The sequence below is a fragment of the Bufo bufo genome, chromosome 8 (assembly GCF_905171765.1).
Source record: "Bufo bufo chromosome 8, aBufBuf1.1, whole genome shotgun sequence".
NCBI lineage: Eukaryota > Metazoa > Chordata > Amphibia > Anura > Bufonidae > Bufo > Bufo bufo.
In genome coordinates, this window is record NC_053396.1 from 51405962 (window position 1) to 51429887 (window position 23926).

General features: G+C 42.2%; 1 protein-coding gene across 1 annotated transcript in view; it reads left to right on the forward strand.

Moving 5' to 3' along the window:
- DRP2 (dystrophin related protein 2) overlaps positions 1-23926 on the forward strand; it is a 406196-nt gene that overhangs the window by 364429 nt on the left and 17841 nt on the right. The window contains exon 22 of the mRNA XM_040405377.1: positions 6141-6242. Coding sequence (XP_040261311.1) covers positions 6141-6242 — 102 coding nt within the window. The remainder of the gene's footprint in view (positions 1-6140; positions 6243-23926) is intronic.

A 23926-nucleotide genomic window follows, 5' to 3' on the forward strand; every position in this document is an offset into this window, starting at 1 on the left:
CGGAGAGTTCCGATCGGAGTCCCAGTTTAAATCGCTGGGGCTCCGATCGGTTACCATGGCAGCCAAGACGCTATTGCAGTCTTGGCTGCCATGGTTACTTAGCAATAAATAGAAGCATTATACTTACCTGCGAGCTGCGATGTCTGTGATCGGCTGGGAGCTCCTCCTACTGGTAAGTGACAGGTCTGTGCTATAGGCAATGCGCCGCACAGACCTTTCACTTACCAGTAGGAGGAGCTCCCGGCCGGTCACAGACATCGCAGCTCTTCAGGTAAGTATAATGCTTCTATTTATTGCTAAGTAACCATGGCAGCCAAGACTGCAATAGTGTCTTGGCTGCCATGGTAACCGATCGGAGCCCCAGCTATTAAACTGGGACTCCGATCGGAACTCTCCGCTGCCACCAATGATGGGGGGGGGGGGTGATTTTAATTAGGGGGGGGGAAGAGGGGAGGCCGCACTGGTCACAATACTGGGAATCCGCACTGGCCGGCCACCAATGAATATAGAGGGAGGGGGGCCGCACTGGTCATATTTAATACTGGGAATCCGCACTGGCCACCAATGAATATAGAGGGAGGGGGGCCGCACTGGTTACAATTAATACTGGGGAGGGAGGGGGGGCCGCACTGGCCACCAATGAATATAGAGGGAGGGGGGCCGCACTGGTCACATTTAATACTGGGGAGGGAGGGGGGCCGCACTGCCCACCAATGAATATAGAGGGAGGGGGGCCGCACTGGTCACATTTAATACTGGGGAGGGAGTGAGGGGGGCCGCACTGGCCACCAATGAATATAGAGGGAGGGGGGCCGCACTGGTCACATTTAATACTGGGGAGGGAGGGGGTCTGCCCCCTCCTGCCTGGCAGCACCTGATCTCTTACAGGGGGCTATGATTCGCACAATAATTGTAAGAGATCGGGTGCTGCCAGGTGCAGATCGGGTGCTGCCAGGCAGCAGGGGGCAGTCATGTACACAGTTCTTTTAGTATATTCTAACTTGAAGCGTCCCCATCACCATGGGAACGCTTCTGTGTTTAGAATATACTGTCGGATCTGAGTTTTCCCGAAGTGAAAAATCAGATCTGAAATAAACAGTTATGCAGACGGATCAGTTCTGAACGGATGCAAGCGTTTGCATTATAGGAGCGGATCTGTCTGTACAGACACCAGACGGATCCGCTCCTAACGCAAGTGTGAAAGTAGCCTTAGGCGTATCATACTACTGCCCAGGGGGATATAGACTGGTGTATGGGAACGCCAGTCTTGATAAATGCCCTCAGTCAGTTATCTCCACACAGTAGTTTCCTATGGCCACATGGCTGCTATAATAAGAGCAGCTGCTCAGACAAGATGTTGCCCCAATAATCATGCACAGAAAGTATAACAATTTAACAATAAGAATGTACATACAAATTAGAAAAAAGTACGGTATGTCAGTATCTGGTATATGATTTTAACTAAAGGGAATGTGTCATCTGAAAAAATCTAATGTTTAAATGACCTTTTTGTGGTAAACTTATTTTTATATTATTTTTTTTATTTTTTTTCCATGTCTCTTTATTTAAAAAATAATAAAAAAAAGTGTATATAATCCTGTATTTTTACATTCAGCAATTGAGCACACAGCTTTCTGGAAGTAGGCGTTCCTTCCTGACAATCGCCTGCTTGTTAGCAGAGGTAAAGCACTGCACTTACTTTAAAGAGTAACTAAACCTTTACATAAACTTTTAATATGTTTGCCCTAATAAAACTTTCTCTAATATACCGGTACTTTATTAATCAATTTTCTATTTTTACTACACTTTTCCCTGCCTAAAGCGCACCATTTTCTAACAGCTCAGCGGTGTACGGAGTACCCTGTACCCATATAATATTCCAGGATTATCTGAGCGAAGCGGGCTCCTGATTCTGCCTGCTCCGCTCAGCTAATTCTGGCATAGTACATGGGTACAGGGTACCCATGTGCTATGCCAAGAGTAAGTAATCGTCCAGGGAGCACGAGCAGGAGCAGCAATATGCGCTCTTGCCCGTACTCACAGCGCTGCTGCGGCCCCATTGATAAAATGTACTCTGTACACCTCTGAGCTGTCAGCGGTGTACGGAGAACTGAGTTTTAAGCGCACCAGGGAATGGTGAGCTTTACGCAGGGAAAAGTGTAGTGAAAATGTATTAATAATGTATATTAGAGATAGTGTGATTAGGGCATTAGGGATAACATATTAAAATTTTATGTAAAGGTTTAGTTACTCTTTAAGCAATTGCCTCCACAGTATAAGGACAAGCAAAGAACACTGCTATCATTCATCCTCATATAGCTGCACTTTTTCTGGGCAGCAGATCACTGTTTAGGCAGCACAATCTGCTGCCCAGAAATTATGATTTACTGTAGGTGTCCCCATGAAAGATTGTTTCGCTCGTTCATCGGGTGATGTGTGGCATCTTTAGATTGGCAGATTATCGGGATTGATAGAAACGTTCGTCCCTAATAATCTTTCAGACAATTGGGCAGTGTAAACCTGCCATAACTTTTCAGTAGCTATCTTGTTATTATCACAGGTAGAATTACAATCACAAGTAACACCTCTGTATACATAACAGAGGATCCACCATTCACAGTAGGTGATATCACAGCTTATCAGTTCCCTCCTGACCTCTGCATAGGTCACAGAGTATGCCTAGAAGGATCTCCTCCAGAAGTCAATAGAGTCCCCTCCTGTCCATTGTGTCTATGGGCTGTGTGACTGCTCTCAAAGAACAGAGAGTCTTGACAGTTTAGACCTAGTGGCCAGTGTGAAAACTGCAGGATTTACGGTATATTTTTTCCAGATCACTATCTATATTTAAAGGGGTTTTCCAGGCAAATATTAATGACCTATCCTCAGGAAAGTAGTAATAGAATAATGAGCGAGCACTCATATACTTGGCAACCAGATTGACATGTGCAGAAAATATTTATTAAATCCCCATAAAATACAAGTAATAAAATTTACAACATTACAGTGACATATATTGTGGTAGATATGATCGACACTGGGAAGGGAGACCACTGAGGAAGGGAGAGTGAATCTACCCGTAACGCGTATGGTGAAACAAGTGATGTACCTGCATTGAAAAGCCTCCGATAATACTGTATGGCCATACAGAAGAAAATCTCTACAGTAAAGGATTAACTATTCTTATCGTCGAAAGCTGCACCGAAGGAAATTGCGGAACAGAGTGGCAACTCCCGCGATCTTTGGAACTCCCGCAAAATTTAAACCAGCTTGCTGTATGGAGCGACTGAATAAGCCGGCAAATATTTAAAGCTCCATTGAAGCAATAGGGAGACAGCAGACGCTAGACGGTAAGCCAAATATCGATTTAAAGTTTTCTTCAATCCAAAGCTCATATCGACCTTAAAAGGATATGCTATAAGAGACTTTTCACATTATCAGGATTCCTGTGGACACTTTATGAACATATTGCACTCCCAGTGAATACACCTACAACATTTTCAGTGACATTCAGTTTCCCAAATTGGGATAGAGCTCTAGAAGATAATACCCCCTCTTCCCAAATAACAGCATATATAAGATCTGGACAATACTTGAAGTTTTTTGGTGAGATATATATTATTGAATTTATCGACACTATTGAGTCATATGAATATAGTGTCGATCATATCTACCACAATATATGTGACTGTAATGTTGTAAATTTTATTACTTGTATTTTATGGGGATTTAATAAATATGTTCTGCACATGTCAATCTGGTTGCCAAGTGTATGAGTGCTCGCTCATTTTCCTATTACTACATTTGCCTTTTAAGAGAGGGTGGGGTGATTCCCTCTGTGTGAGCTTGCAGCACCATACCTTAACTACTTGCTAGTGAGCCACCACAACCTACCACTATCCTCAGGAAAGGTCATCAATATCACATTGGGGGGGGGGGGGATCTGACACCCAGCACCTGCACCGATCAGCTGTATGAAGAGAAGGCACATGTTGTGCGCACATGTTGTCTCCTGTCTCTATTTCTGGTAGTTGTAGACATAGCAGCGGCGAGCAGGAGGAGAGACAGGAGACGGCACGGTCGCAAGGCACATACATGCCTTCTCTTCAACCAGCTATCCGTCGGGGGTGTCGGGTGATCGGGTGCCCCAATGATCTGATATTGATGACCTATTTTGAGGATAAGTCATCAATATTTGCCTAGAAAACCCCTTTAAATATAGATAGTGATGTGGAAAAAATATAAATAAAGATTCTAAAAAATATATATGTAGTTTGTGTCTGTTATTTCTGATCGCTGTTCATCCATTTATGCTTGTTTTTTTTCCCCTTTTCCTCCATTTTTCTTGTGCGGATTTCATCCTTTTCACTAGAAGGGTGAGATCTGCAGAAAATCTACATTTAGGCCTCATTTAACGGAAATACAGACATATGGAAACAGAATGCACATGGAGTAGCTTCCATTTTTTTTTGTGGACCCATTAAAATGAATGGTTCCGCATACGGTCCGTAAAAAAAACCTGGAACGGACACAGAAAGAAAATACATTCGTGTGTATGAGCCCTTAGGGCTCATGCCCACGACAGCGTGTTGTCCGGTCCCGTGCTGCGGACCGACCATGGGGCAGCTGCATGCGGATCGTAGACCCATTCACTTGAATAGGGTCTGCGATCTGCATCCGACGGTCCACACGGCAAAAAAGTAGCGCATGCAGTACTTTTTTGCGGTGCAGAGGCGCGGCCAGAAATACCAAGGAAGCACTCAGTAGTGCTTTCGCACCGCATCTCTGGGTTTGCGGACCAATTCAAGTGAATAGGTCTGCATCCGTGATGTGGGGTGCACATGGCCGGTTCCCCGTGTATTGCAGACCCGCCGTATGCGGGCCACAATATGGCACACAGTGCAGTTCTGAGATGCATTCAGGATGCAGTTTTCAATTTAGCCAGTTTAGCAGCCTCGTTAAACTCTGGTGTTCTGCATAGTGGGAATGATTTAAGTAATTTCAACTTGCTACAATAACTGCATATCAGAAATGCACTGTGTGACATCACCCTTAGGCCTCTTGTCCACGAACGTAAGGGCTCTGTGCCCGTGCTACGGACCGCAAATTGTTGCAGCGCTTTTGTGTGCGTAATGGGAACGCAATGAAATGGAACGGAATGCATTCTGGTGCATTCCATTCGGTTCAGTTTTGTCCCCATTGACAATGAATAGGGATAAGACTGAAGCGTTTTCCTCCGGTATTGAGATCCTATGATGGATCTCAGTAGCGGAAAGGGAAAGCGCATATGTGAAAGTAGCCTTAGGCTTTTGAAAACACTGATTTATACACGTTGGCCCACGAAAAGGTAGTTGTTTTTTTTTTTTATTACCCACAAGTCACAAAAGATGGTCCCCGTTCACTTGGCTGGCTGATAGAGATAAGCAAATCGAATCCAACGTGGAATTCGATCCGAATTTCAGGATAAATTTTATTCGCCGCAAAGCCGCATTTCCTCATGCTTCGTGGTAGCGAATCGATTTAACCTGAAATAGTGTAAAAAACAAAAAAAATCATACTTACCTCCTCAATTTGCTCGCAACGGGCCAGGCGCCGCCATCTTGATGAAGATCTCAACCGAAATCCCGTGCGTGGTGACGTATGACATCTCCACACAGGCTGGCGTGACTACTTCATCGTGGCACCGCGCAAGATTTTGCGCAAGATCTTTAAGCAAGATGGCGGCTGGCCCGTTGCAAGCAAATGGAGGCGGTAAGTATGATTTAATATTTTTTTCTGTTAATTTTACACTGTATTATTACTGAGGGGTACAATGATGGGGAGCGGCGCTATCACAGCTCCCTGTCATTGCACCCGCTACTTACAAAAAATGAGCAAATTATTTTGCAAAATTCGGCAAAGCAGCCGAATCTAATTTTCCAAAACTTCGCTCATCTCTACTGGCTGATACTGCTTGCACTGATGCTGCAGAAGAGAAAATATCCTACTTTTTCCAGCATGCACTTTCTATAATACTGGTGTCTTCTTATGCTGCACAAGGGTCTTTGGGCCCCCTCAGGCTCCTGGGCCCGGTAGCGACTGCTATCTCTGCACCCCCTATAGCTACACCCCTGACAATAATGTTTCTGTATGATTCTTTCCAGATGATGTGGACAGAGGAACTAGAGAAGTGAGCTTACACCTGGAAGATATCATGGAAAAACTACGGAATGCTTTTCCAAGTACAAGAGATAAGGAACTATGCGGTATGTAGATAAAGTGTGTATTTTTTAATTTGTTTTACTACTATTTGTTTAGATTTTTTTTATGTTTTACTAATTTTACATAATAAATACAGTTTCTACCTTTTGAATTTGTGTCACCATTTTCTGAAAACCATGGTAACATTTTATAGTACATAAAACTTTCTGATCACATTTTATTCCATAATTTGCAGTGTGCAGTATAATTGACATGCTATGTTTATCTTGTGAACAAATTTGAATATCAAAGAAAACCTGAGTAAATAAAAAAAAGCAGTTTTTAAATGATGATTAAATTTATTAAGGAAAAAAAGCTATTAGAAACAACCTGGCCCTATGTGAAAAAAGAATTGCCCCCCCCCCCCCCCCATGAATTAACTGTGATTAACCAGTTTTTGTAAAGCAAAGCAATTTCACTAGCCACACCTAGGCTTGATTACTGCCAGACCTGTAGAATCAAGAAATCACTTAACCCCTTCACGCCTTCCACTGTATAGGTATGGCGGAAGTCACAACTTTAAACATGGCGTCTGCTTGTGCGTGCAGCGGGTGCCATAGTCTCTGGGTTTCTGCTGTTTCAAACAGCCATAATGGTGTTTGCAAACATTTAACTCCAGCATCTGAGCTCCCATAACAGCGTTGCACAGCTGAGATGGGGGAACCTATTATGCTGCCCTAATAGCCCGAAGCCTCAAGCAGGATTCAGCAGATATTAGTGGAATATACCAATACAGGCCACTAGGTGACAGCACTGTATTGGTATACTGAAAATGAATGGCTATATAGTTATCAATTAACACAATGGGCAATCCAATGATTGCCAGTTATAGTCACCCAGGGTGACTTGAAAAAGTAAAAACTTAAATCAATAAAAAATACACATCATGGGCATTGCCACATGCAAAAACGCCCATACTATTAAAATATAACAATATTAATTCCATATGGTGAATGGTGTAACAGAAAAAAAAACAGCCAATTCGCCATTTTTTGTCACTTTAATTCCCCCAAAAGTGTTTAGAAAAAAAATCACATACACTTCAAAATGGTATCACTAAAAAGTACAGATTGCCCTGCAAAAAATGAGCCCTCACACAGCACTGTAAGCATAACTACAAAAAAGTTATAGGGGTCAGAATATGGCGATGAAAAGGGGGTGGAGAAAGGAGCCGAGCCGGATGCAGCACATGTGAAGAGCTCTGCTGCTGACCGTGCCTTCTGAGCCTTTCACAGCTAATATTATACGCTGAAAATGGGCAAAACAGGCAAGGATAAGCCAAAGGACACTCCAGGCAGACTTAAAGCTTCTGCCAGCCAGAGTGACCTGGATAAATTTGTGAAAAGAAACGATCCAAGATGGCGCCCGTGCGCCGCACAGGCCTCGTGGAGGACAGAGATGCCGACTCAGAGAGAGAAGGGGACAGTGATCAGGAGGAGACTTCATGAGAGACCTCCGGCAAGACGCCCTAGAACCGCTTCTTCGCGATCTGTCTAAAATAAAAAAAGACATGCGTCAGCTAAATTCTAAAATGGAGGTGCTAGAGTCGACGCAGCAAACGATCATTACCTTTAACGAGCAAGTCTCCCATAGCCTGGATGAGGCACAGGCACATGTCAACTATTTATATTCACTGGTGGAGGATCAGGACAATAAGGGAAGAAGGGACAACATTCGTTTAAAAGGTGTCCCCGAATTGGTGTCACAAGAGATCCTGAAACAGGAGGTGGTTCAGTTGTTCACCCGCCTGGTGCCAGACCGCCAGCCAGAGGACTTTGAATTAGATAGAGTCCACAGGGCCCTGCGCCCAGCACCAAGACCGCAAGAACCCCGAGGGATGTTATATGCCGGCTTAACAAGTTTGCCGTAAAAGAGGACATTTTAACAGCAGCACGCAACAACAGAACTGTCGAGATTGAAGGATCCACAGTGTCCCTATACCACGATCTATCGCCAATGACCCTCAGGAAAAGGAGACACTTGAAACCTTTTCTGGATATTCTCCTTCAGAAAAAGCTGTCATATCGCTGGCGTCATCCGTTCGGCTTGCTTATAAATACGCCGCTGCGCAAACAAGTAATAAGAAGCCATGATGATCTTCTACGTGTCTGTGAAGTCATGGACATACAAGGGCTGGATATCCCTGACTGGTGCCCAGCGCAAAACCTGGCGAATTTACCTGAGTTGCCGGTGCAGGAATCCTGGCAAACTGTTGTCCCGAAGAAACAACGTCCCCAGAGGTCCAGGAAATTCCCCACCTGAAGGAAAATATAAAAGTCAAGGACTTTGAATGACCTTACTTAGACCTGAGTAATATGCGGTTTTTATGGGTATAATGCTCACTATTTCTACTGCTATTGCTTGCTATGATCTCGATTCTATTTCTCTTTCTATACCCTTCTCTTCTCAGTTACTTACTCCTCCAACACTATGCGCCGAAACATGCTATATTTCAACAATGCACGATTTTCTGTTCTCCAGAAAAATCTATATTAGCTAGTCTCTATGTCTTACCCTACTTACCTGATATTCAGTGTATCTTATAAGCTTATGGCATAAGGGGAGAGACTGGTGTACTATATAGAGTTATATGCTGTAATCTCTTTAGTAGGCTTGTGGACGTAGTGCGCTACCTGGTGGTTGTATAATTTAATGCTGCAGTTTTCATTAACTCCATAAGGTTAGAATGCAATATACTGAATTATTTTTGGTGCACAGTACAGTCCTACTATGAAGTAAATTTCCTCTAATACGGGTTTCCTCTCTACAGACATCTTTCTGGTCCCCATGCTGGTATTTCCTTTCCTATCTTTCTCTTTCCATCTTTTCCTCTTCTTTCTCTATATACCGCATTATCTTTTTGCTCCTTCTAATGATCTTATAGCTTATAGCCCAGGAAGCGGGCTCAGGGGGTTTTGTGGTCGTATATGGTAGACCCTCCTCCTTTGGTCTATTCATGTTAACTCTTTGGATTTTATCCGTTGTCTTTACATGGATACTTATCCTGAGATGGTGTTCAATTGTTTTCTTTTTTTTTTTTCCTTATAGTTTTCTCTCCTGCCCATCCCTTTTTTCCTGATCTCTCCTCCCCCCCTCCACAAAGAAAGCAGCCTACCTCGTTGGGACAGATACCTTTGCTAGATGGAATGGTAAGGCTACTTTCACACTAGCGTTCGGGGCTCCGCTTGTGAGCTCCGTTTGAAGGCTCTCACAAGCGGCCCTGAACGGATCCGTTCAGCCCTAATGCATTCTGAGTGGATGCGGATCCGCTCAGAATGCATCAGTTTGGCACTGTTTGTCCTCCGCTCAGCAGGCGGACACCTGAACGCAGCTTGCAGCGTTCAGGTGTCCGCCTGGCCGTGCGGAGGCAAACGGATCCGTCCAGACTTACAATGTAAGTCAATGGGGACGGATCCGTTTGAAGATGACACAGTATGGCTCAATTTTCAAACGGATCCGTCCCCCATTGACTTTCAATGTAAAGTCAAAACGGATCCGTTTGCATTATCATGAACAAAAAAAAAAAATATATATAATTTTTTTTTTTTGTTCATGGTAATGCAAACGGATCCGTTCTGAACGGATCTAAGCGTTTGCATTATAGGTGCGGATCCGTCTGTGCAGATACCAGACGGATCCGCACCTAACGCAGGTGTGAAAGTAGTCTAAGTCTCATCTATTATGACTAATTTACAGGTGTGCTCATACAATGTAAGAGGTTTGAATGCTCCTAATAAGAGAAGTCAAATATGTCACTATCTGCACAAACTGAAGGTACACATAGCGTTACTACAAGAAACTCATTTCCGTAAACAACATGTACCGAGATTGTCGCATATGTTGTTTAACCAATGGTTTCATGGTCCCTCTATGTCCTCTGCATCTAGGGGGGTCAGTATAGCAGTACATAAAAGCATACCCTTTATCTGTCAGGATACTTTAGGAGATGATGATGGCAGATATATTTTTGTTAAGGGACTGATAGGATCTCAATTATTTACATTTGGGAACATTTATGCTCCTAACTCAGCTCAAGCAGATTGGTTGGTGGAGACCATTGCAAAATTTGGTAACTATGCAGATGGTATTGTATTTCTAGGAGGTGACTTCAACTTTGCATTAACTCCTACCTTGGACTCCTCCTCTGGTCTGTCTGCGCTCACTAGGGCGTCACTGGGATTGACTGATTCTTGGAGGATGATGTATGCTGTAGAAAAAGATTACACATATTATTCGGCAGCTCATAAATCTTATCAGCGTTTAGACTATATTTTCCTCGATACCCGATCATTGCAAAACTGTGTATCATCAAAAATTGGAAGTATCCTTCTATCAGATCACGGACCTGTCTTCCTCACTTACAAAATGACAACTCTTCCTAAAGGAGAGTTTAGGTGGAGATTGAATGAAACTCTGTTGAACAGCACTAATACTCCTAAAATAATAGAAAAGCTAGAGGAATACTTCCACTTGAATGATAAAGACAACATTTCCCCAGTGCTTCTATGGGATGCTCACAAGTCAGTGATACGGGGACAGTTAATAGCGTTGGGTTCTCATGTTAAAAAACAAAAGCAGATTAAGATTGAGGAACTCACAGCAGATATTACTAAGCTTGAAAAACAACATAAGTCGCAGCTAAGAGGGGACGTCTTGACGCATCTGGACACCTTGCGCTCAGAGCTGAAAAATATATTAAATGCTAATACGGCTAAACTATTTTTAACTACTCAATGCAAATACTACGCCCATTGGAATAAAGCGTCGAAACTATTACTCTCTCAAGTGAAAAAGAGAAAAGCAGTTTCTTTTATATCTCACATTAAATCCCCGAATGCACAGATTGTTAGTAAGACAGAATTGATTGCTGAACAATTTTGCAAATTTTACAGCCAACTTTATAATTTAAGGGAGGCACAATCCCCTGCACAATATGCAGAAAGAAATCGTCTAATTGACGAATGGTTAAAAACCATAAATTTGCCACCCCCTCAGCTATGAACGGGTTGCAACATTGAACTCCGCTTTCACTCTTGGCGAATTACAAACTGCATTGAAAGACTCTCCTCTTCACAAAAGCCCTGGACCAGATGGTTTGCCAGTGGCCTATTATATGACCTTTAAAGACACCCTGCTACCATATCTATTGAAAGTTTGCAACGCTGTCAGAGAAGGAGCAAAGTTTACAAGGGATATGCTATCGGCCCAGGTGACTATTATACCCAAACCCGGGAAAGATCACTCACTGTGTGCCAGCTATCTCATTACTTAATAATGACCTAAAACTATATGCGAAATTACTTGCCAATAGGCTTAAGGTATATTTGCCGGACCTTATCTCCCCTGAACAGGTAGGTTTTATACCCACTAGAGAAGGGAAAAATAACATAATTAGGATTATCCACCTTATGCAATGGGCTAAAAAACAGAACATCCCCTTAGCGATTCTCAGTATGGATGCGGAAAAGGCGTTCGATAGGGTGGACTGGTTATTCATGACCAAAGCATTGGCAAAATATGGCATCCCGGATTCCTTTATTGCCGCTGTCATGGCAATGTATAACTCGCCTACTGCAAGGATTCTGGTGAATGGCATGCTGTCTCCCATGTTCCAAATATCAAATGGCACGAGACAGCGTTGCCCTCTCTCTCCATTGTTGTTCGTACTAGTGATTGAGACTCTTTTGCAATCCTTTCGACAACATGAGGAGATAGCAGGACTATCAGTAGGATCCTCAGTAGATCAGACAGCAGCATTCGCTGATGACGTTCTGTTGCTGATCTCTAACCCTATAATTGCCTTTCCAGCCATTATGTCGACGCTTCAAATTTTTTCCGACATGTCCAACTTTTCGGTGAATCTGACTAAATCTATAGTACTATACATGTCTATAGAGTCAAGTGATTTAGAAGTTTTGAAAAAGATTACACCCTTTCTATGGTCTACAAACCATATTACATTTTTAGGGATAAAACTTACCCCGGATTTCTCCCTCTTATATCATGAAAACTTTGTACCCCTCCCGAAACGCCTGGAAGATACTATTAGCTCAGGGGACGTCCCGTATGACTCATGGTTTGGACGAAGGACTTTAATTAAAACTATCCTTCTGCCTACTACCCTGTACTATATTCAGACTCTTCCGATACCCATTTCCAAATTATTCTTTAAAAAGATACAGGATATTCTACTGAGATTTCTTTAGGGTGGGAAGAGAGCGCGTCTACCCTACAAACAGGTAATTCAGCATCCTACAAATGGTGGGTTGGGAATCCTGGATTTACACCACTACCACAAAGCAGTGATGAGTCTCAGGTGTTCCGATCGACTAGATCTAACAGTAGAACAAGACATGTCGACCATCCTATTACGCACATTCTTATTTATGGACAACTCCCAAACCTCTAAAACTATCCGAACTCATAGTTCCATTACCAAATATACATTATGTATGTGGGCGAAGTCTAACTGGAGATCTATTTTGATACCGAATTAGGGCTCTTTCACACTTGCGTTGTTCTGTTCCGGCATAGAGTTCCGTCGTCGGGGCTCTATGCCGGAAGAATCCTGATCAGGATTATCCCCATGCATTCTGAATGGAGAGAAATCCGTTCAGGATGCATCAGGATGTCTTCAGTTCCGGAACAGAACGTTTTTTGGCTGGAGAAAATACCGCAGCATGCTGCGCTTTTTGCTCCGGTCAAAAATCCTGAACACTTGCCGCAAGGCCGGATCCGGAATTAATGCCCATTGAAAGGCATTAATCCGGATCCGGCCTTAAGCTAAACGTCGTTTCGGCGCATTACTGGATCCGACGTTTAGCTTTTTCTGAATGGTTACCATGGCTCCGAGGACGCTAAAGTCCTGTTTGCCATGGTAAAGTGTAGTGGGGAGCGGGGGAGCAGTATACTTACCGTCCGTGCGGCTCCCAGGGCGCTTCAGAGTGACGTCAGGGCACCCCACACGCATGGATGACGTGATCACATGGATCAAGTCATCCATGCGCATGGGGCGCTCTGACGTCATTCTGGAGTGCCCTGGGAGCCGCACGGACTGTAAGTATACTGCTCCCCCGCTCCCCACTACTACTATGGCAGCCAGGTCTTTAATAGCGTCCTGGGTGCCATAGTAACACTGAACGCATTTTGAAGACGGATCCGTCTTCAAATGCTTTCAGTTCACTTGCGTTGTTATGGATCCGGCGGGCACTTCCGGCAAATGGAGTACACGCCGGGTCCGGACAACGCAAGTGTGAAAGAGGCCTTACCCTATTTTAATGCAAATTAGAGATGTCTTTTTTCAAGCATCTGCTGATTTTCTGCAGACTCTCCCTGAAAAGGTGAAACAGTGTGTCTCCCCGTTGTTAGCCATATGCCCGGATAATGATATTCCCTCAGCGGTAGACCTTTATAAACATCCATTGATGGCGAACTGTTCTCCATTTCATATTAACTATTGTATTCAGCATCTACGGAAATACCTGACCCGTTTACCCACCACGATAACTCATTCTCCATTTGAAAAATTAGCCATACAAATTAAAGATCCAAAAGGGAAAGTTTCCAAACTGTATGGGATTTTAATGTCTCTTTCTAATATAACCAACCCAACCTTTTTACAACAGTGGGAACTAGATCTACACATTACATTCTCCCCAATGGAAAGGAAACGTGCTCTGCTCTCTCCAATTAAGGTGTCCAGGTGCGTCAAGTTACAGGAAAACAGTTATAAAGTTATGGCCAGATGGTATTTTACTCCTCAAAGGCTCCATCGTATGTTCCCTACTACTAGCTCCTTGTGCTGGAGATGCAACACGGAATTGGGCACTCATGCACATATTTGGTGGTACTGTGACAAAATAACTCCTTTTTGGCAAGCAGTATGTGGGGTTTTGTCGAAAGTGAGTGGAATACACATCCCCGTTACTCCGAAACTTTGCCTCTTTGGACTACACAGTGATATACATGGTCCCAAAAATATACGAATCTTGTTTGCTGCTCTGATGGCCTAAGCTAGACTTATCATTGCGACCCACTGGAAGCAGCAAATAACCCCTGCGATCCAGAAATGGATTATAAAATGTGATCAGATATGTCGGCTTGAGCAGATAGTGCATTGGGACTCTAAGTCCCCACTTCAATTTGAAGCCATATGGAATCCATGGAAATCCTATCGACGATTCATACTGACATAGTGGCATTATACTACGCAATACATTTTAAGTACATGTCTGTATTATTTGAGTAGCAGCCTCTTACGTGGTAATGAGCAGGTCTGTGTATATATGGATGAGACTTGCAGACAGCAATTCCCTGGCACCTAAATGACCCTGGAAACGTTGATGGTATATGATTCTAGAATAAGAAATATGTATCATCTTTTTTCCTCCCCTCCTTTTTGTTTACCCTCAGACTCCCCCCCCCCTCCTTATTTTCATGTTTTGAGTTTGGTTTAAAGTTTGACACGTGGAGATAAGTGCTACGTGACTAAATGTTTTCACATAGATATACTTTATTCTAAATGTTTGACTACAATAACGACTATAACGTCATTTATTTGACTCTGATACTCACTATGTCATCCCTTTTCTATCTCATATTTGAATAGATATGCATTCCTTATGTCAAACGGTCATTATATTTGTCTCATTTGCTGAAAAAATAATAAAAAGAGTTTTAAAACAGAATATGGCGATGAAAAAAAAGTTTTTTTTAAGGTTTAATTTTTTTTTCAGTATTAAAACGCAAGAAAAACTATTCAAGTGTGGTATACTTGTACTCGTACTGACCTGGAGAATGAAGGTAACAGGTCAACTTTACCGCATAGTGGACACCGTGAAAAAAAAAAGAGGCAGAATTGCATTTTTTTTTATCCAATTCTACTCCATTTTTTTCCCCCGCTTCCCACTACATTGTATGCAACTGCGAATAGTGCCATTAGAAAGTACAACTTGTCCTGCAAAAAAATGAGCCCTAATAAGGCTAAGTGAACAAAAAACAAATAAAAAAGTTATGACTCTGGGAAAGCAGGGAGTGAAAAACAAAAATGCAAAAAGAGAAAATGGCCTGGTTTTCTAAGGTTTAAATAGAACCTGTCTGACAACATGAAGTAGGCTAAAAGATCTCAAAAAGCAACACATCATTCCTCAATCTGAAGAAATTCAAGAACAGATGAGAAAGTCAATGACATCTATCAGTCTGAAAAATGTCATGCCACCCCTTTAACAGTGACTTTCACAGTGACCGCCCCTTTAACAGTGACTTTCACAGTGATCGCCCCTTTAACAGTGACTTTCACAGTGACCACCCCTTTAACAGTGACTTTCACAGTGACCGCCCCTTCAACAGTGACTTTCACAGTGACCGCCCCTTTAACAGTGACTTTCACAGTGACCGCCCCTTTAACAGGGACTTTTACAGTGAACGCCCCTTTAACAGTGACTTTCACAATGACTGCCCCTTTAACAGTGACTTTCAACAGTAACCGCCCCTTTAACAGTGACTTTCACAGTGACCGCCCCTTTAACAGTGACTTTCACAGTGATCGCCCCTTTAACAGTGACTTTCACAGTGACCACCCCTTTAACAGTGACTTTCACAGTGCCCGCCCCTTCAACAGTGACTTTCACAGTTACCGCCCCTTTAACAGTGACTTTCACGGTGACCGCCCCTTTAACAGTGACTTTCACAGTGACCGCCCCTTTAACAGGGACTTTCACAATGACTGCCCCTTTAAAAGTAACCGCCCCTTTAACAGTGACTTTCACAGTGACTGCCCCTTTAACAGTGACTTTCAACAGTAACCACCCCTTTAACAGTGACTTTCACAGTGACCACCCCTTTAACAGTGACTTTCACAGTAACCGCCCCTTTAACAGGGACCTTCATAGCGCCCGCCCCTTTAATAACAGTGACCTCCAAAGTGCCCGCCCATTTAATAACAGTGACCTCCACAGTGCACACCCCTTTAATAACAGTGACCTCCACTGTGCTCGCCCCTTTAAAAACAGTGACCTCCACAGTGCCCGCCCCTTTAAGCAGTATAGAGAAATGGCTGGGTTGTTATGGAAATCTGGAGTAAAACTGTGTTTATGGCAGTTGGGATTTGAAGAGAAAGACTTGGTCATTTTTTGGGAATATCTCAGGAACGGTACGTCCTAGAGAGCTGAAGACCTGGTCTAAAACCTTCCTGGACACCTGATGTACCTGTGTGCCAAATTTGGTGAAGATCGGTCCAGTCGTTTGGTCGCACATAAAGGAAAGACAGACATAAACTCATTTTTATATATACAGTCAGGTCCATAAATATTGGGACATTGACACAATTCTAAAATTTTTGGCTCTATACACCACCACAATGGATTTGAATTGAAACAAACAAGATGTGCTTTAACTGCAGACTGTCAGCTTTAATTTGAGGGTATTTACATCCAAATCAGGTGAACGGTGTAGGAATTACAACAGTTTACATATGTGCCTACCACTTGTTAAGGGACCAAAAGTAATGGGACAGAATAATAATCATAAATCAAACTTTCACTTTTTAATACTTGGTTGAAAATCCTTTGCAGTCAATTACAGCCTGAAGTCTGGAAGGCATAGACATCACCAGACGCTGGGTTTCATCTCTGGTGATGCTCTGCCAGGCCTCTACTGCAACTGTCTTCAGTTACTGCTTGTTCTTGGGGCATTTTCCCTTCAGTTTTGTCTTCAGCAAGTGAAATACATGCTCAATCGGATTCAGGTCAGGTGATTGACTTGGCCATTGCATAACATTGCACTTCTTTCCCTTAAAAAACTCTTTGGTTGCTTTTGCAGTATGCTTTGGGTCATTGTCCATCTGCACTGTGAAGCGCCGTCCAATGAGTTCTGAAGCATTTGGCTGAATATGAGCAGATAATATTGCCCGAAACACTTCAGAATTCATCCTGCTGCTTTTGTCAGCAGTCACATCATTAATAAATACAAGAGAACCAGTTCCATTGGCAGCAATACATGCCCACGCCATGACACTACCACCACCACGCTACACTGATGAGGTGGTTTGCTTAGGATCTTGAGCAGTTCCTTTCCTTCTCCATACTCTTCTCTTCCCATCACACTGGTACAAGTTGATCTTGGTCTCATCTGTCCATAGGATGTTGTTCCAGAACTGTGAAGGCTTTTTTAGATGTCGTTTGGCAAACTCTAATCTGGCCTTCCTGTGGTGAACCCTCTGTATTCACTCTGGTGAAGTCTTCTCTTGATTGTTGACTTTGACACACATACACCTACCTCCTGGAGAGTGTTCTTGATCTGGCCAACTGTTGTGAAGGGTGTTTTCTTCACCAGGGAAAGAATTCTTCGGTCATCCACCACAGTTGTTTTCCGTGGTCTTCCGGGTCTATTGGTGTTGCTGAGCTCACCGGTGCGTTCCTTCTTTTTAAGAATGTTCCAAACAGTTGTTTTGGCCACGCCTAATGTTTTTGCTATCTCTCTGATGGGTTTGTTGTGTTTTTTCAGCCTAATGATGGCTTGCTTCACTGATAGTGACAGCTCTTTGGATCTCATCTTGAGAGTTGACAGCAACAGATTCCAAATGCAAATAGCAAACTTGAAATGAACTCTGGACCTTTTATCTGCTTATTGTAATTGGGATAATGAGGGAATAACGCACACCTGGCCATGGAACAGCTGAGAAGCCAATTGTCCCATTACTTTTGGTTCTTTAACAAGTGGGAGGCACATATGCAAACTGTTGTAATTCCTACACCGTTCACCTGATTTGGATGTAAATACCCTCAAATTAAAGCTGACAGTCTGCAGTTAAAGCACATCTTGTTCGTTTCATTTCAAATCCATTGTGGTGGTGTATAGAGCCAAAAATGTTACAATTGTGTCAATGTCCCAATATTTATGGACCTGACTGTATAAGAGATATATATACAGTACAGACCAAAAGTTTGGACACACCTTCTCATTCAAAGAGTTTTCTTTATTTTCATGACTATGAAGGCATCAAAACTATGAATTAACACATGTGGAATTATCAAGGTATAAGTCATTAGAGAGGGCTCACCTGTATAATCAAGAGTGGAAATGGGTGCACCTACCGAGAGGATTCACCCAATCCTCAAAAACAGTGATAAAGTCAAAACATAGAATGGTAGGGCACACCAATATTCGGTACCACACGGATGGTTAATATACCAATATTTTATTTATTAGTGATATATACTGTTGAATAAACATACATAAAAATACAACATTCTTAAAAATAATAAAAATAGTAAAAGTGGAAAAACTATTGAATACAATAAAAACCAAATGAATTTGCAATATTGGATATTTTGTGTCTATAAAGTTTCAATGATTCCACTGTATATGCACCAAGGTTCGTTAAATGGTAAAAAAATGTCCTTCCAAAATGGGTTCTTTAACCCAATCGATGCCCCAATGGATGAAGTGGGGACTAAGTCTGCTTATTTGAATAAAGTCTTTTTAAATAGTTGCTGCGGCTATTACAACTCAATGGTCGCTATGCATATTAAATCGATAGGCTGTTGCTGTTTGTTATTAAAGAAGAGCCGAAAATGTTGTACTCACAGTTTGTAGTGTAGTAATGTCGGCTTTTGCTACATCACAGGTGGCGTCCCACGTGTGGTGAGCGATAATTACACAAGTTTCAGCAAATAAGGGTGATGCGTCTTTGGGATCCTCGGTGTTCTTGTATAGCCGTACTGTGTTGAAGGTCAGTCGGTGATGTATTCCTTCTGTATTTAAACAGATATTTTGCAGGAGTGGACTCAGCCACAAGGCCGACTCTCCAAACGAACAGGTATCCGGCTTATCTTGAATTTTTCAGGATAGAAAAGCACCGATCCCTTATTTCTTTATTTCCTTTTTCTTTTAGCGCTTTGGGTCCTCCGGTATGATAGTTTATTCCATGGGGTAATTACCAAACATGTTTCGGAGTTAGCTACGACTCCTTCATCAGTGGCTAAACTACCCATGGAAATGACTAGCTTTTATACACCTGAAACAGGTGCGGATTAAATTAATTACCTTTGAATCGGAAGTGACATACATTTTTTTCTCAGGTCAGAGGTGCAAATACATCGCTTGTACATACAATATAAAACCAATAAGAATGAATTAAATATATAGAGTAAATATATCACATTCGAAATACAAGTTGTGGTAATACATGCTTAAACAATTCACATATATCTATATATATACGCTTGCATATGTCACCGCAACACCATCATGAAATCCATATGGAATAAAATCTATTTTCATAGATAATAGTCCATTTCATACTATTCGTTCCTACTAATAAAGATAGGATAATAGATAGATAATAAAGGAACATTAAATAATGTCCAAGGCCGCACGATATTTGTGCAGTTAAATGGTACAATTTTTTATGTGTTGCGGTTCCATTGCGTTTTTATTTTACTTTTAATTCAACATTATTTCGATATCAATCCTATATCAATTATTATATTTAATACTTGAATATATATATAGGGCATATTTAATATGCATAGCGACCATTGAGTCGTAATAGCCGCAGCAACTATTTAAAAATACTTTATTCAAATAAGCAGACTTAGTCCCCACTTCATCCATTGGGGCATCGATTGGGTTAAAGAACCCATTTTGGAAGGACATTTTTTTACCATTTAACGAACCTTGGTGCATATACAGGGAGTGCAGAATTATTAGGCAAGTTGTATATTTGAGGATTAATTTTATTATTGAACAACAACCATGTTCTCAATGAACCCAAAAAACTCATTAATATCAAAGCTGAATATTTTTGGAAGTAGTTTTTAGTTTGTTTTTAGTTTTAGCTATTTTAGGGGGATATCTGTGTGTGCAGGTGACTATTACTGTGCATAATTATTAGGCAACTTAACAAAAAACAAATATATACCCATTTCAATTATTTATTTTTACCAGTGAAACCAATATAACATCTCAACATTCACAAATATACATTTCTGACATTCAAAAACAAAACAAAAACAAATCAGTGACCAATATAGCCACCTTTCTTTGCAAGGACACTTAAAAGCCTGCCATCCATGGATTCTGTCAGTGTTTTGATCTGTTCACCATCAACATTGCGTGCAGCAGCAACCACAGCCTCCCAGACACTGTTCAGAGAGGTGTACTGTTTTCCCTCCTTGTAAATCTCACATTTGATGATGGACCACAGGTTCTCAATGGGGTTCAGATCAGGTGAACAAGGAGGCCATGTCATTAGATTTTCTTCTTTTATACCCTTTTTTTGCCAGCCACGCTGTGGAGTACTTGGACGCGTGTGATGATACTTTCAAAGTTTTCCCAATTTTTCAGCTGACTGACTGACTGACCTTCATTTCCTAAAGTAATGATGGCCACTCTTTTTTATTTTACTTAGCTGCTTTTTTCTTGCCATAATACAAATTCTAACAGTCTATTCAGTAGGACTATCAGCTGTGTATCCACCTGACTTCTCCTCAACGCAACTGATGGTCCCAACCCCATTTATAAGACAAGAAATCCCACTTATTAAACCTGACAGGGCACACCTGTGAAGTGAAAACCATTTCAGGGGACTACCTCTTGAAGCTCATCAAGAGAATGCCAAGAGTGTGCAAAGCAGTAATCAAAGCAAAAGGTGGCTACTTTGAAGAACCTAGAATATGACATATTTTCAGTTTTTTTATACTTGTTTGTTATGTATATAATTCCACATGTGTTAATTCATAGTTTTGATGCCTTCAGTGTGAATCTACAATTTTCATAGTCATGAAAATAAAGAAAACTCTTTGAATGAGAAGGTGTGTCCAAACTTTTGGTCTGTACTGTATATATATATATATATATATACACATATATATATATATATACACTAGCAGAAGGACTCGGCTTTGCATGGGTATATTTCATCTATTTCATTTTATGTTTCCGTGTGTCGTAAAAAAGATATCAACAGTTTCCCCCATAACAGTGACCTCTACAGTACCCGCTCCTTTAAAAATGATCTCCACAGTGCCGCCCCTTTAACAGTGACCTCCATAGTGGCCGCCCCTTAAACATTGACCTCCACGGTGGCCGCCCCTTTAACATTGACCTCCACAGTGCCTGCCGCTTTAACAGTGACCGCCGCTTTACCAGTAACCTTCATATTGGCCGCCCCTTTAACAGTGACCTCCACAGTGCCAGCCCAATTTACAGTGACCGCCGCTTTAACAGTGACCTCCACAGTGTCCACCCCTTTAACAGTTACCTCCACAGTGCCCGCCCCTTTAACATTGACCACCCCTTTAACAGTGACCTTCATAGTGGCCGCCCCTTTAACAGTGACCTTCACAGTGCCAGTCCCTTTAACAGTGACTTCCACAGTGCCTGCCCCTTTAACAGTGACCTCTACAGTGCCCGCCCATTTAACATTGACCACCCCTTTAACCTCTTAAGGACATAGGGCGTACAGGTACGCCCTTGTGCCCTGGTACTTAAGGACACAGGGCGTACATGTACGCCCTGTGTTGTTCCGATCACTGCCGCCCGGCCGGCAGTGATCGGAACCCGGTGCCTGCTCAAATCATTGAGCAGGCACCTAGGCTAAATGCGCGGGGGGGGTCCCGTGACCCCCCATGTCGGCGATCGCGGCAAACCGCAGGTCAATTCAGACCTGCGGTTTGCTGCGATTTCTGCAGTTTCTGATCCCCGCGGTCCCTGACCGCGGGGATCAGAAACTTTAGTATTTCAAAAATATATCTGTATCCCCCCCCCTGCACCCCTGAGTGATTTTAGCCCGGTGGGAGGTGCAGGGGGAGGGTTGCGGGCGGTGCGGGAGGCGGGCGGTGCGGCAGGCGGGATCGCGATCCCCCGCCCGCCTCCCCTTGAATAATCGTTGGCGTCTAGTGGGTATACCAGGGTGCCAGCACATTGCTGGCATCCTGGTATAAACGGCTGACATCTGTGCTGCAATGTCAGCCGTTTAACCCTTTACATACAGCGGTCCGTACGGACCGCTGTATGGAAAAGGTTAACAGCTCAGGGAGCTCCCTCTCCCATCGGTGGGCTGCTGTGCCTTTGCAGCCCCCTGATGGAGAGGGAGAGAGCCCCCCGACAGATCCCCTCCTTAGCCTTCCCCGTCTGCGCAGTTCTGGCCAGTACTGAGCAGACGGGGAAGGTTCCCATGGCAACAGGACGCCGTCTCAGGCGTCCTGCTGTCCATGGTGCTGAACAGATCTGTGCTAAAAGGCATAGATCTGTTCAGACAAAGTGTAAAATACAGTACAGTACAATATATATTGTACTGTACTGTATTATACAGACATCAGACCCACTGGATCTTCAAGAACCAAGTGGGTCTGGGTCAAAAAAAAAGTGAATAAAAGTGAAAATAAAGTAAAAATCAAAAAACACATTTATCACTGATTAAAAATGAAAAAAATAAAATTCCCTACACATGTTTGGTATCGCCGCGTCCGTAACGACTTGATCTATAAAACGGTCATGTTACTTTACCCGAACGGTGAACGCCATAAAAATAAAAAATAGAAAACTATGATGAAATTGAAATTTTGCCCACCTTACTTCCCAAAAAAGGTAATAAAAGGGATCAAAAAAGTCATCTCATCCCGCAAAAATCATACCCTACCCAAGATAATCGCCCAAAAACTGAAAAAACTATGGCTCTTAGACTATGGAAACACTAAAACATGATTTTTTTTGTTTCAAAAATGAAATCATTGTGTAAAACTTACATAAATAAAATAAATTGTATACATATTAGGTATTGCCGCGTCCGTATCGACCGGCTCTATAAAAATATCACATGATCTAACCCCTCAGGTGACCACCGTAAAAAAATAAAAATAAAAACGGTGTAAAAAAAGCCATTTTTTGTCATCTTACGTCACAAAAAGTGTAATAGCAAGCAATCAAAAAGTCATATGCACCCCAAAATAGATGCCAATCAAACCATCATCTCATCCCGCAAAAAATGAGACCCTACTTAAGATAATCGCCCAAAAACTGAAAAAACTATGGCTCTTAGACTATGGAGACACTAAAACATTTATTTTGTTTTAAAAATGAAATCATTGTGTAAAACTTACATAAAAAAAAAAAATGGTATACATATTAGGTATCGCCGCGTCCGTGACAACCTGCTCTATAAAATTACCACATGATCTAACCTGTCAGATGAATGTTGTAAATAACAAAAAAAAAAACGGTGCCAAAAAAGCTATTTCTTGTTACCTTGCCGCACAAAAAGTGTAATATAGAGCAACCAAAAATCATATGTACCCTAAACTAGTACCAACAAAACTGCCAACCTATCCTGTAGTTTCTAAAATGGGGTAAATTTTTTGGAGTTTCTACTCTAGGGGTGCATCAGGGGGGCTTCAAATGGGACATAGTGTAAAAAAAAACAGTCCAGCAAAACCTGCCTTCCAAAAACCGTATGGCATTCCTTTCCTTCTGCGCCCTGCCGTGTGCCCGTACAGCGGTTTACGACCTTATATGGGGTGTTTCTGTAAACTACAGAATCAGGGCCATAAATAATGAGTTTTGTTTGGCTGTTAACCCTTGCTTTGTAACTGGAAAAAAAATATTAAAATGGAAAATCTGCCAAAAAAGTAAAATTTTGAAATTGTATCTCTATTTTCCATTAAATCTTGTGCAACACCTAAAGGGTTAA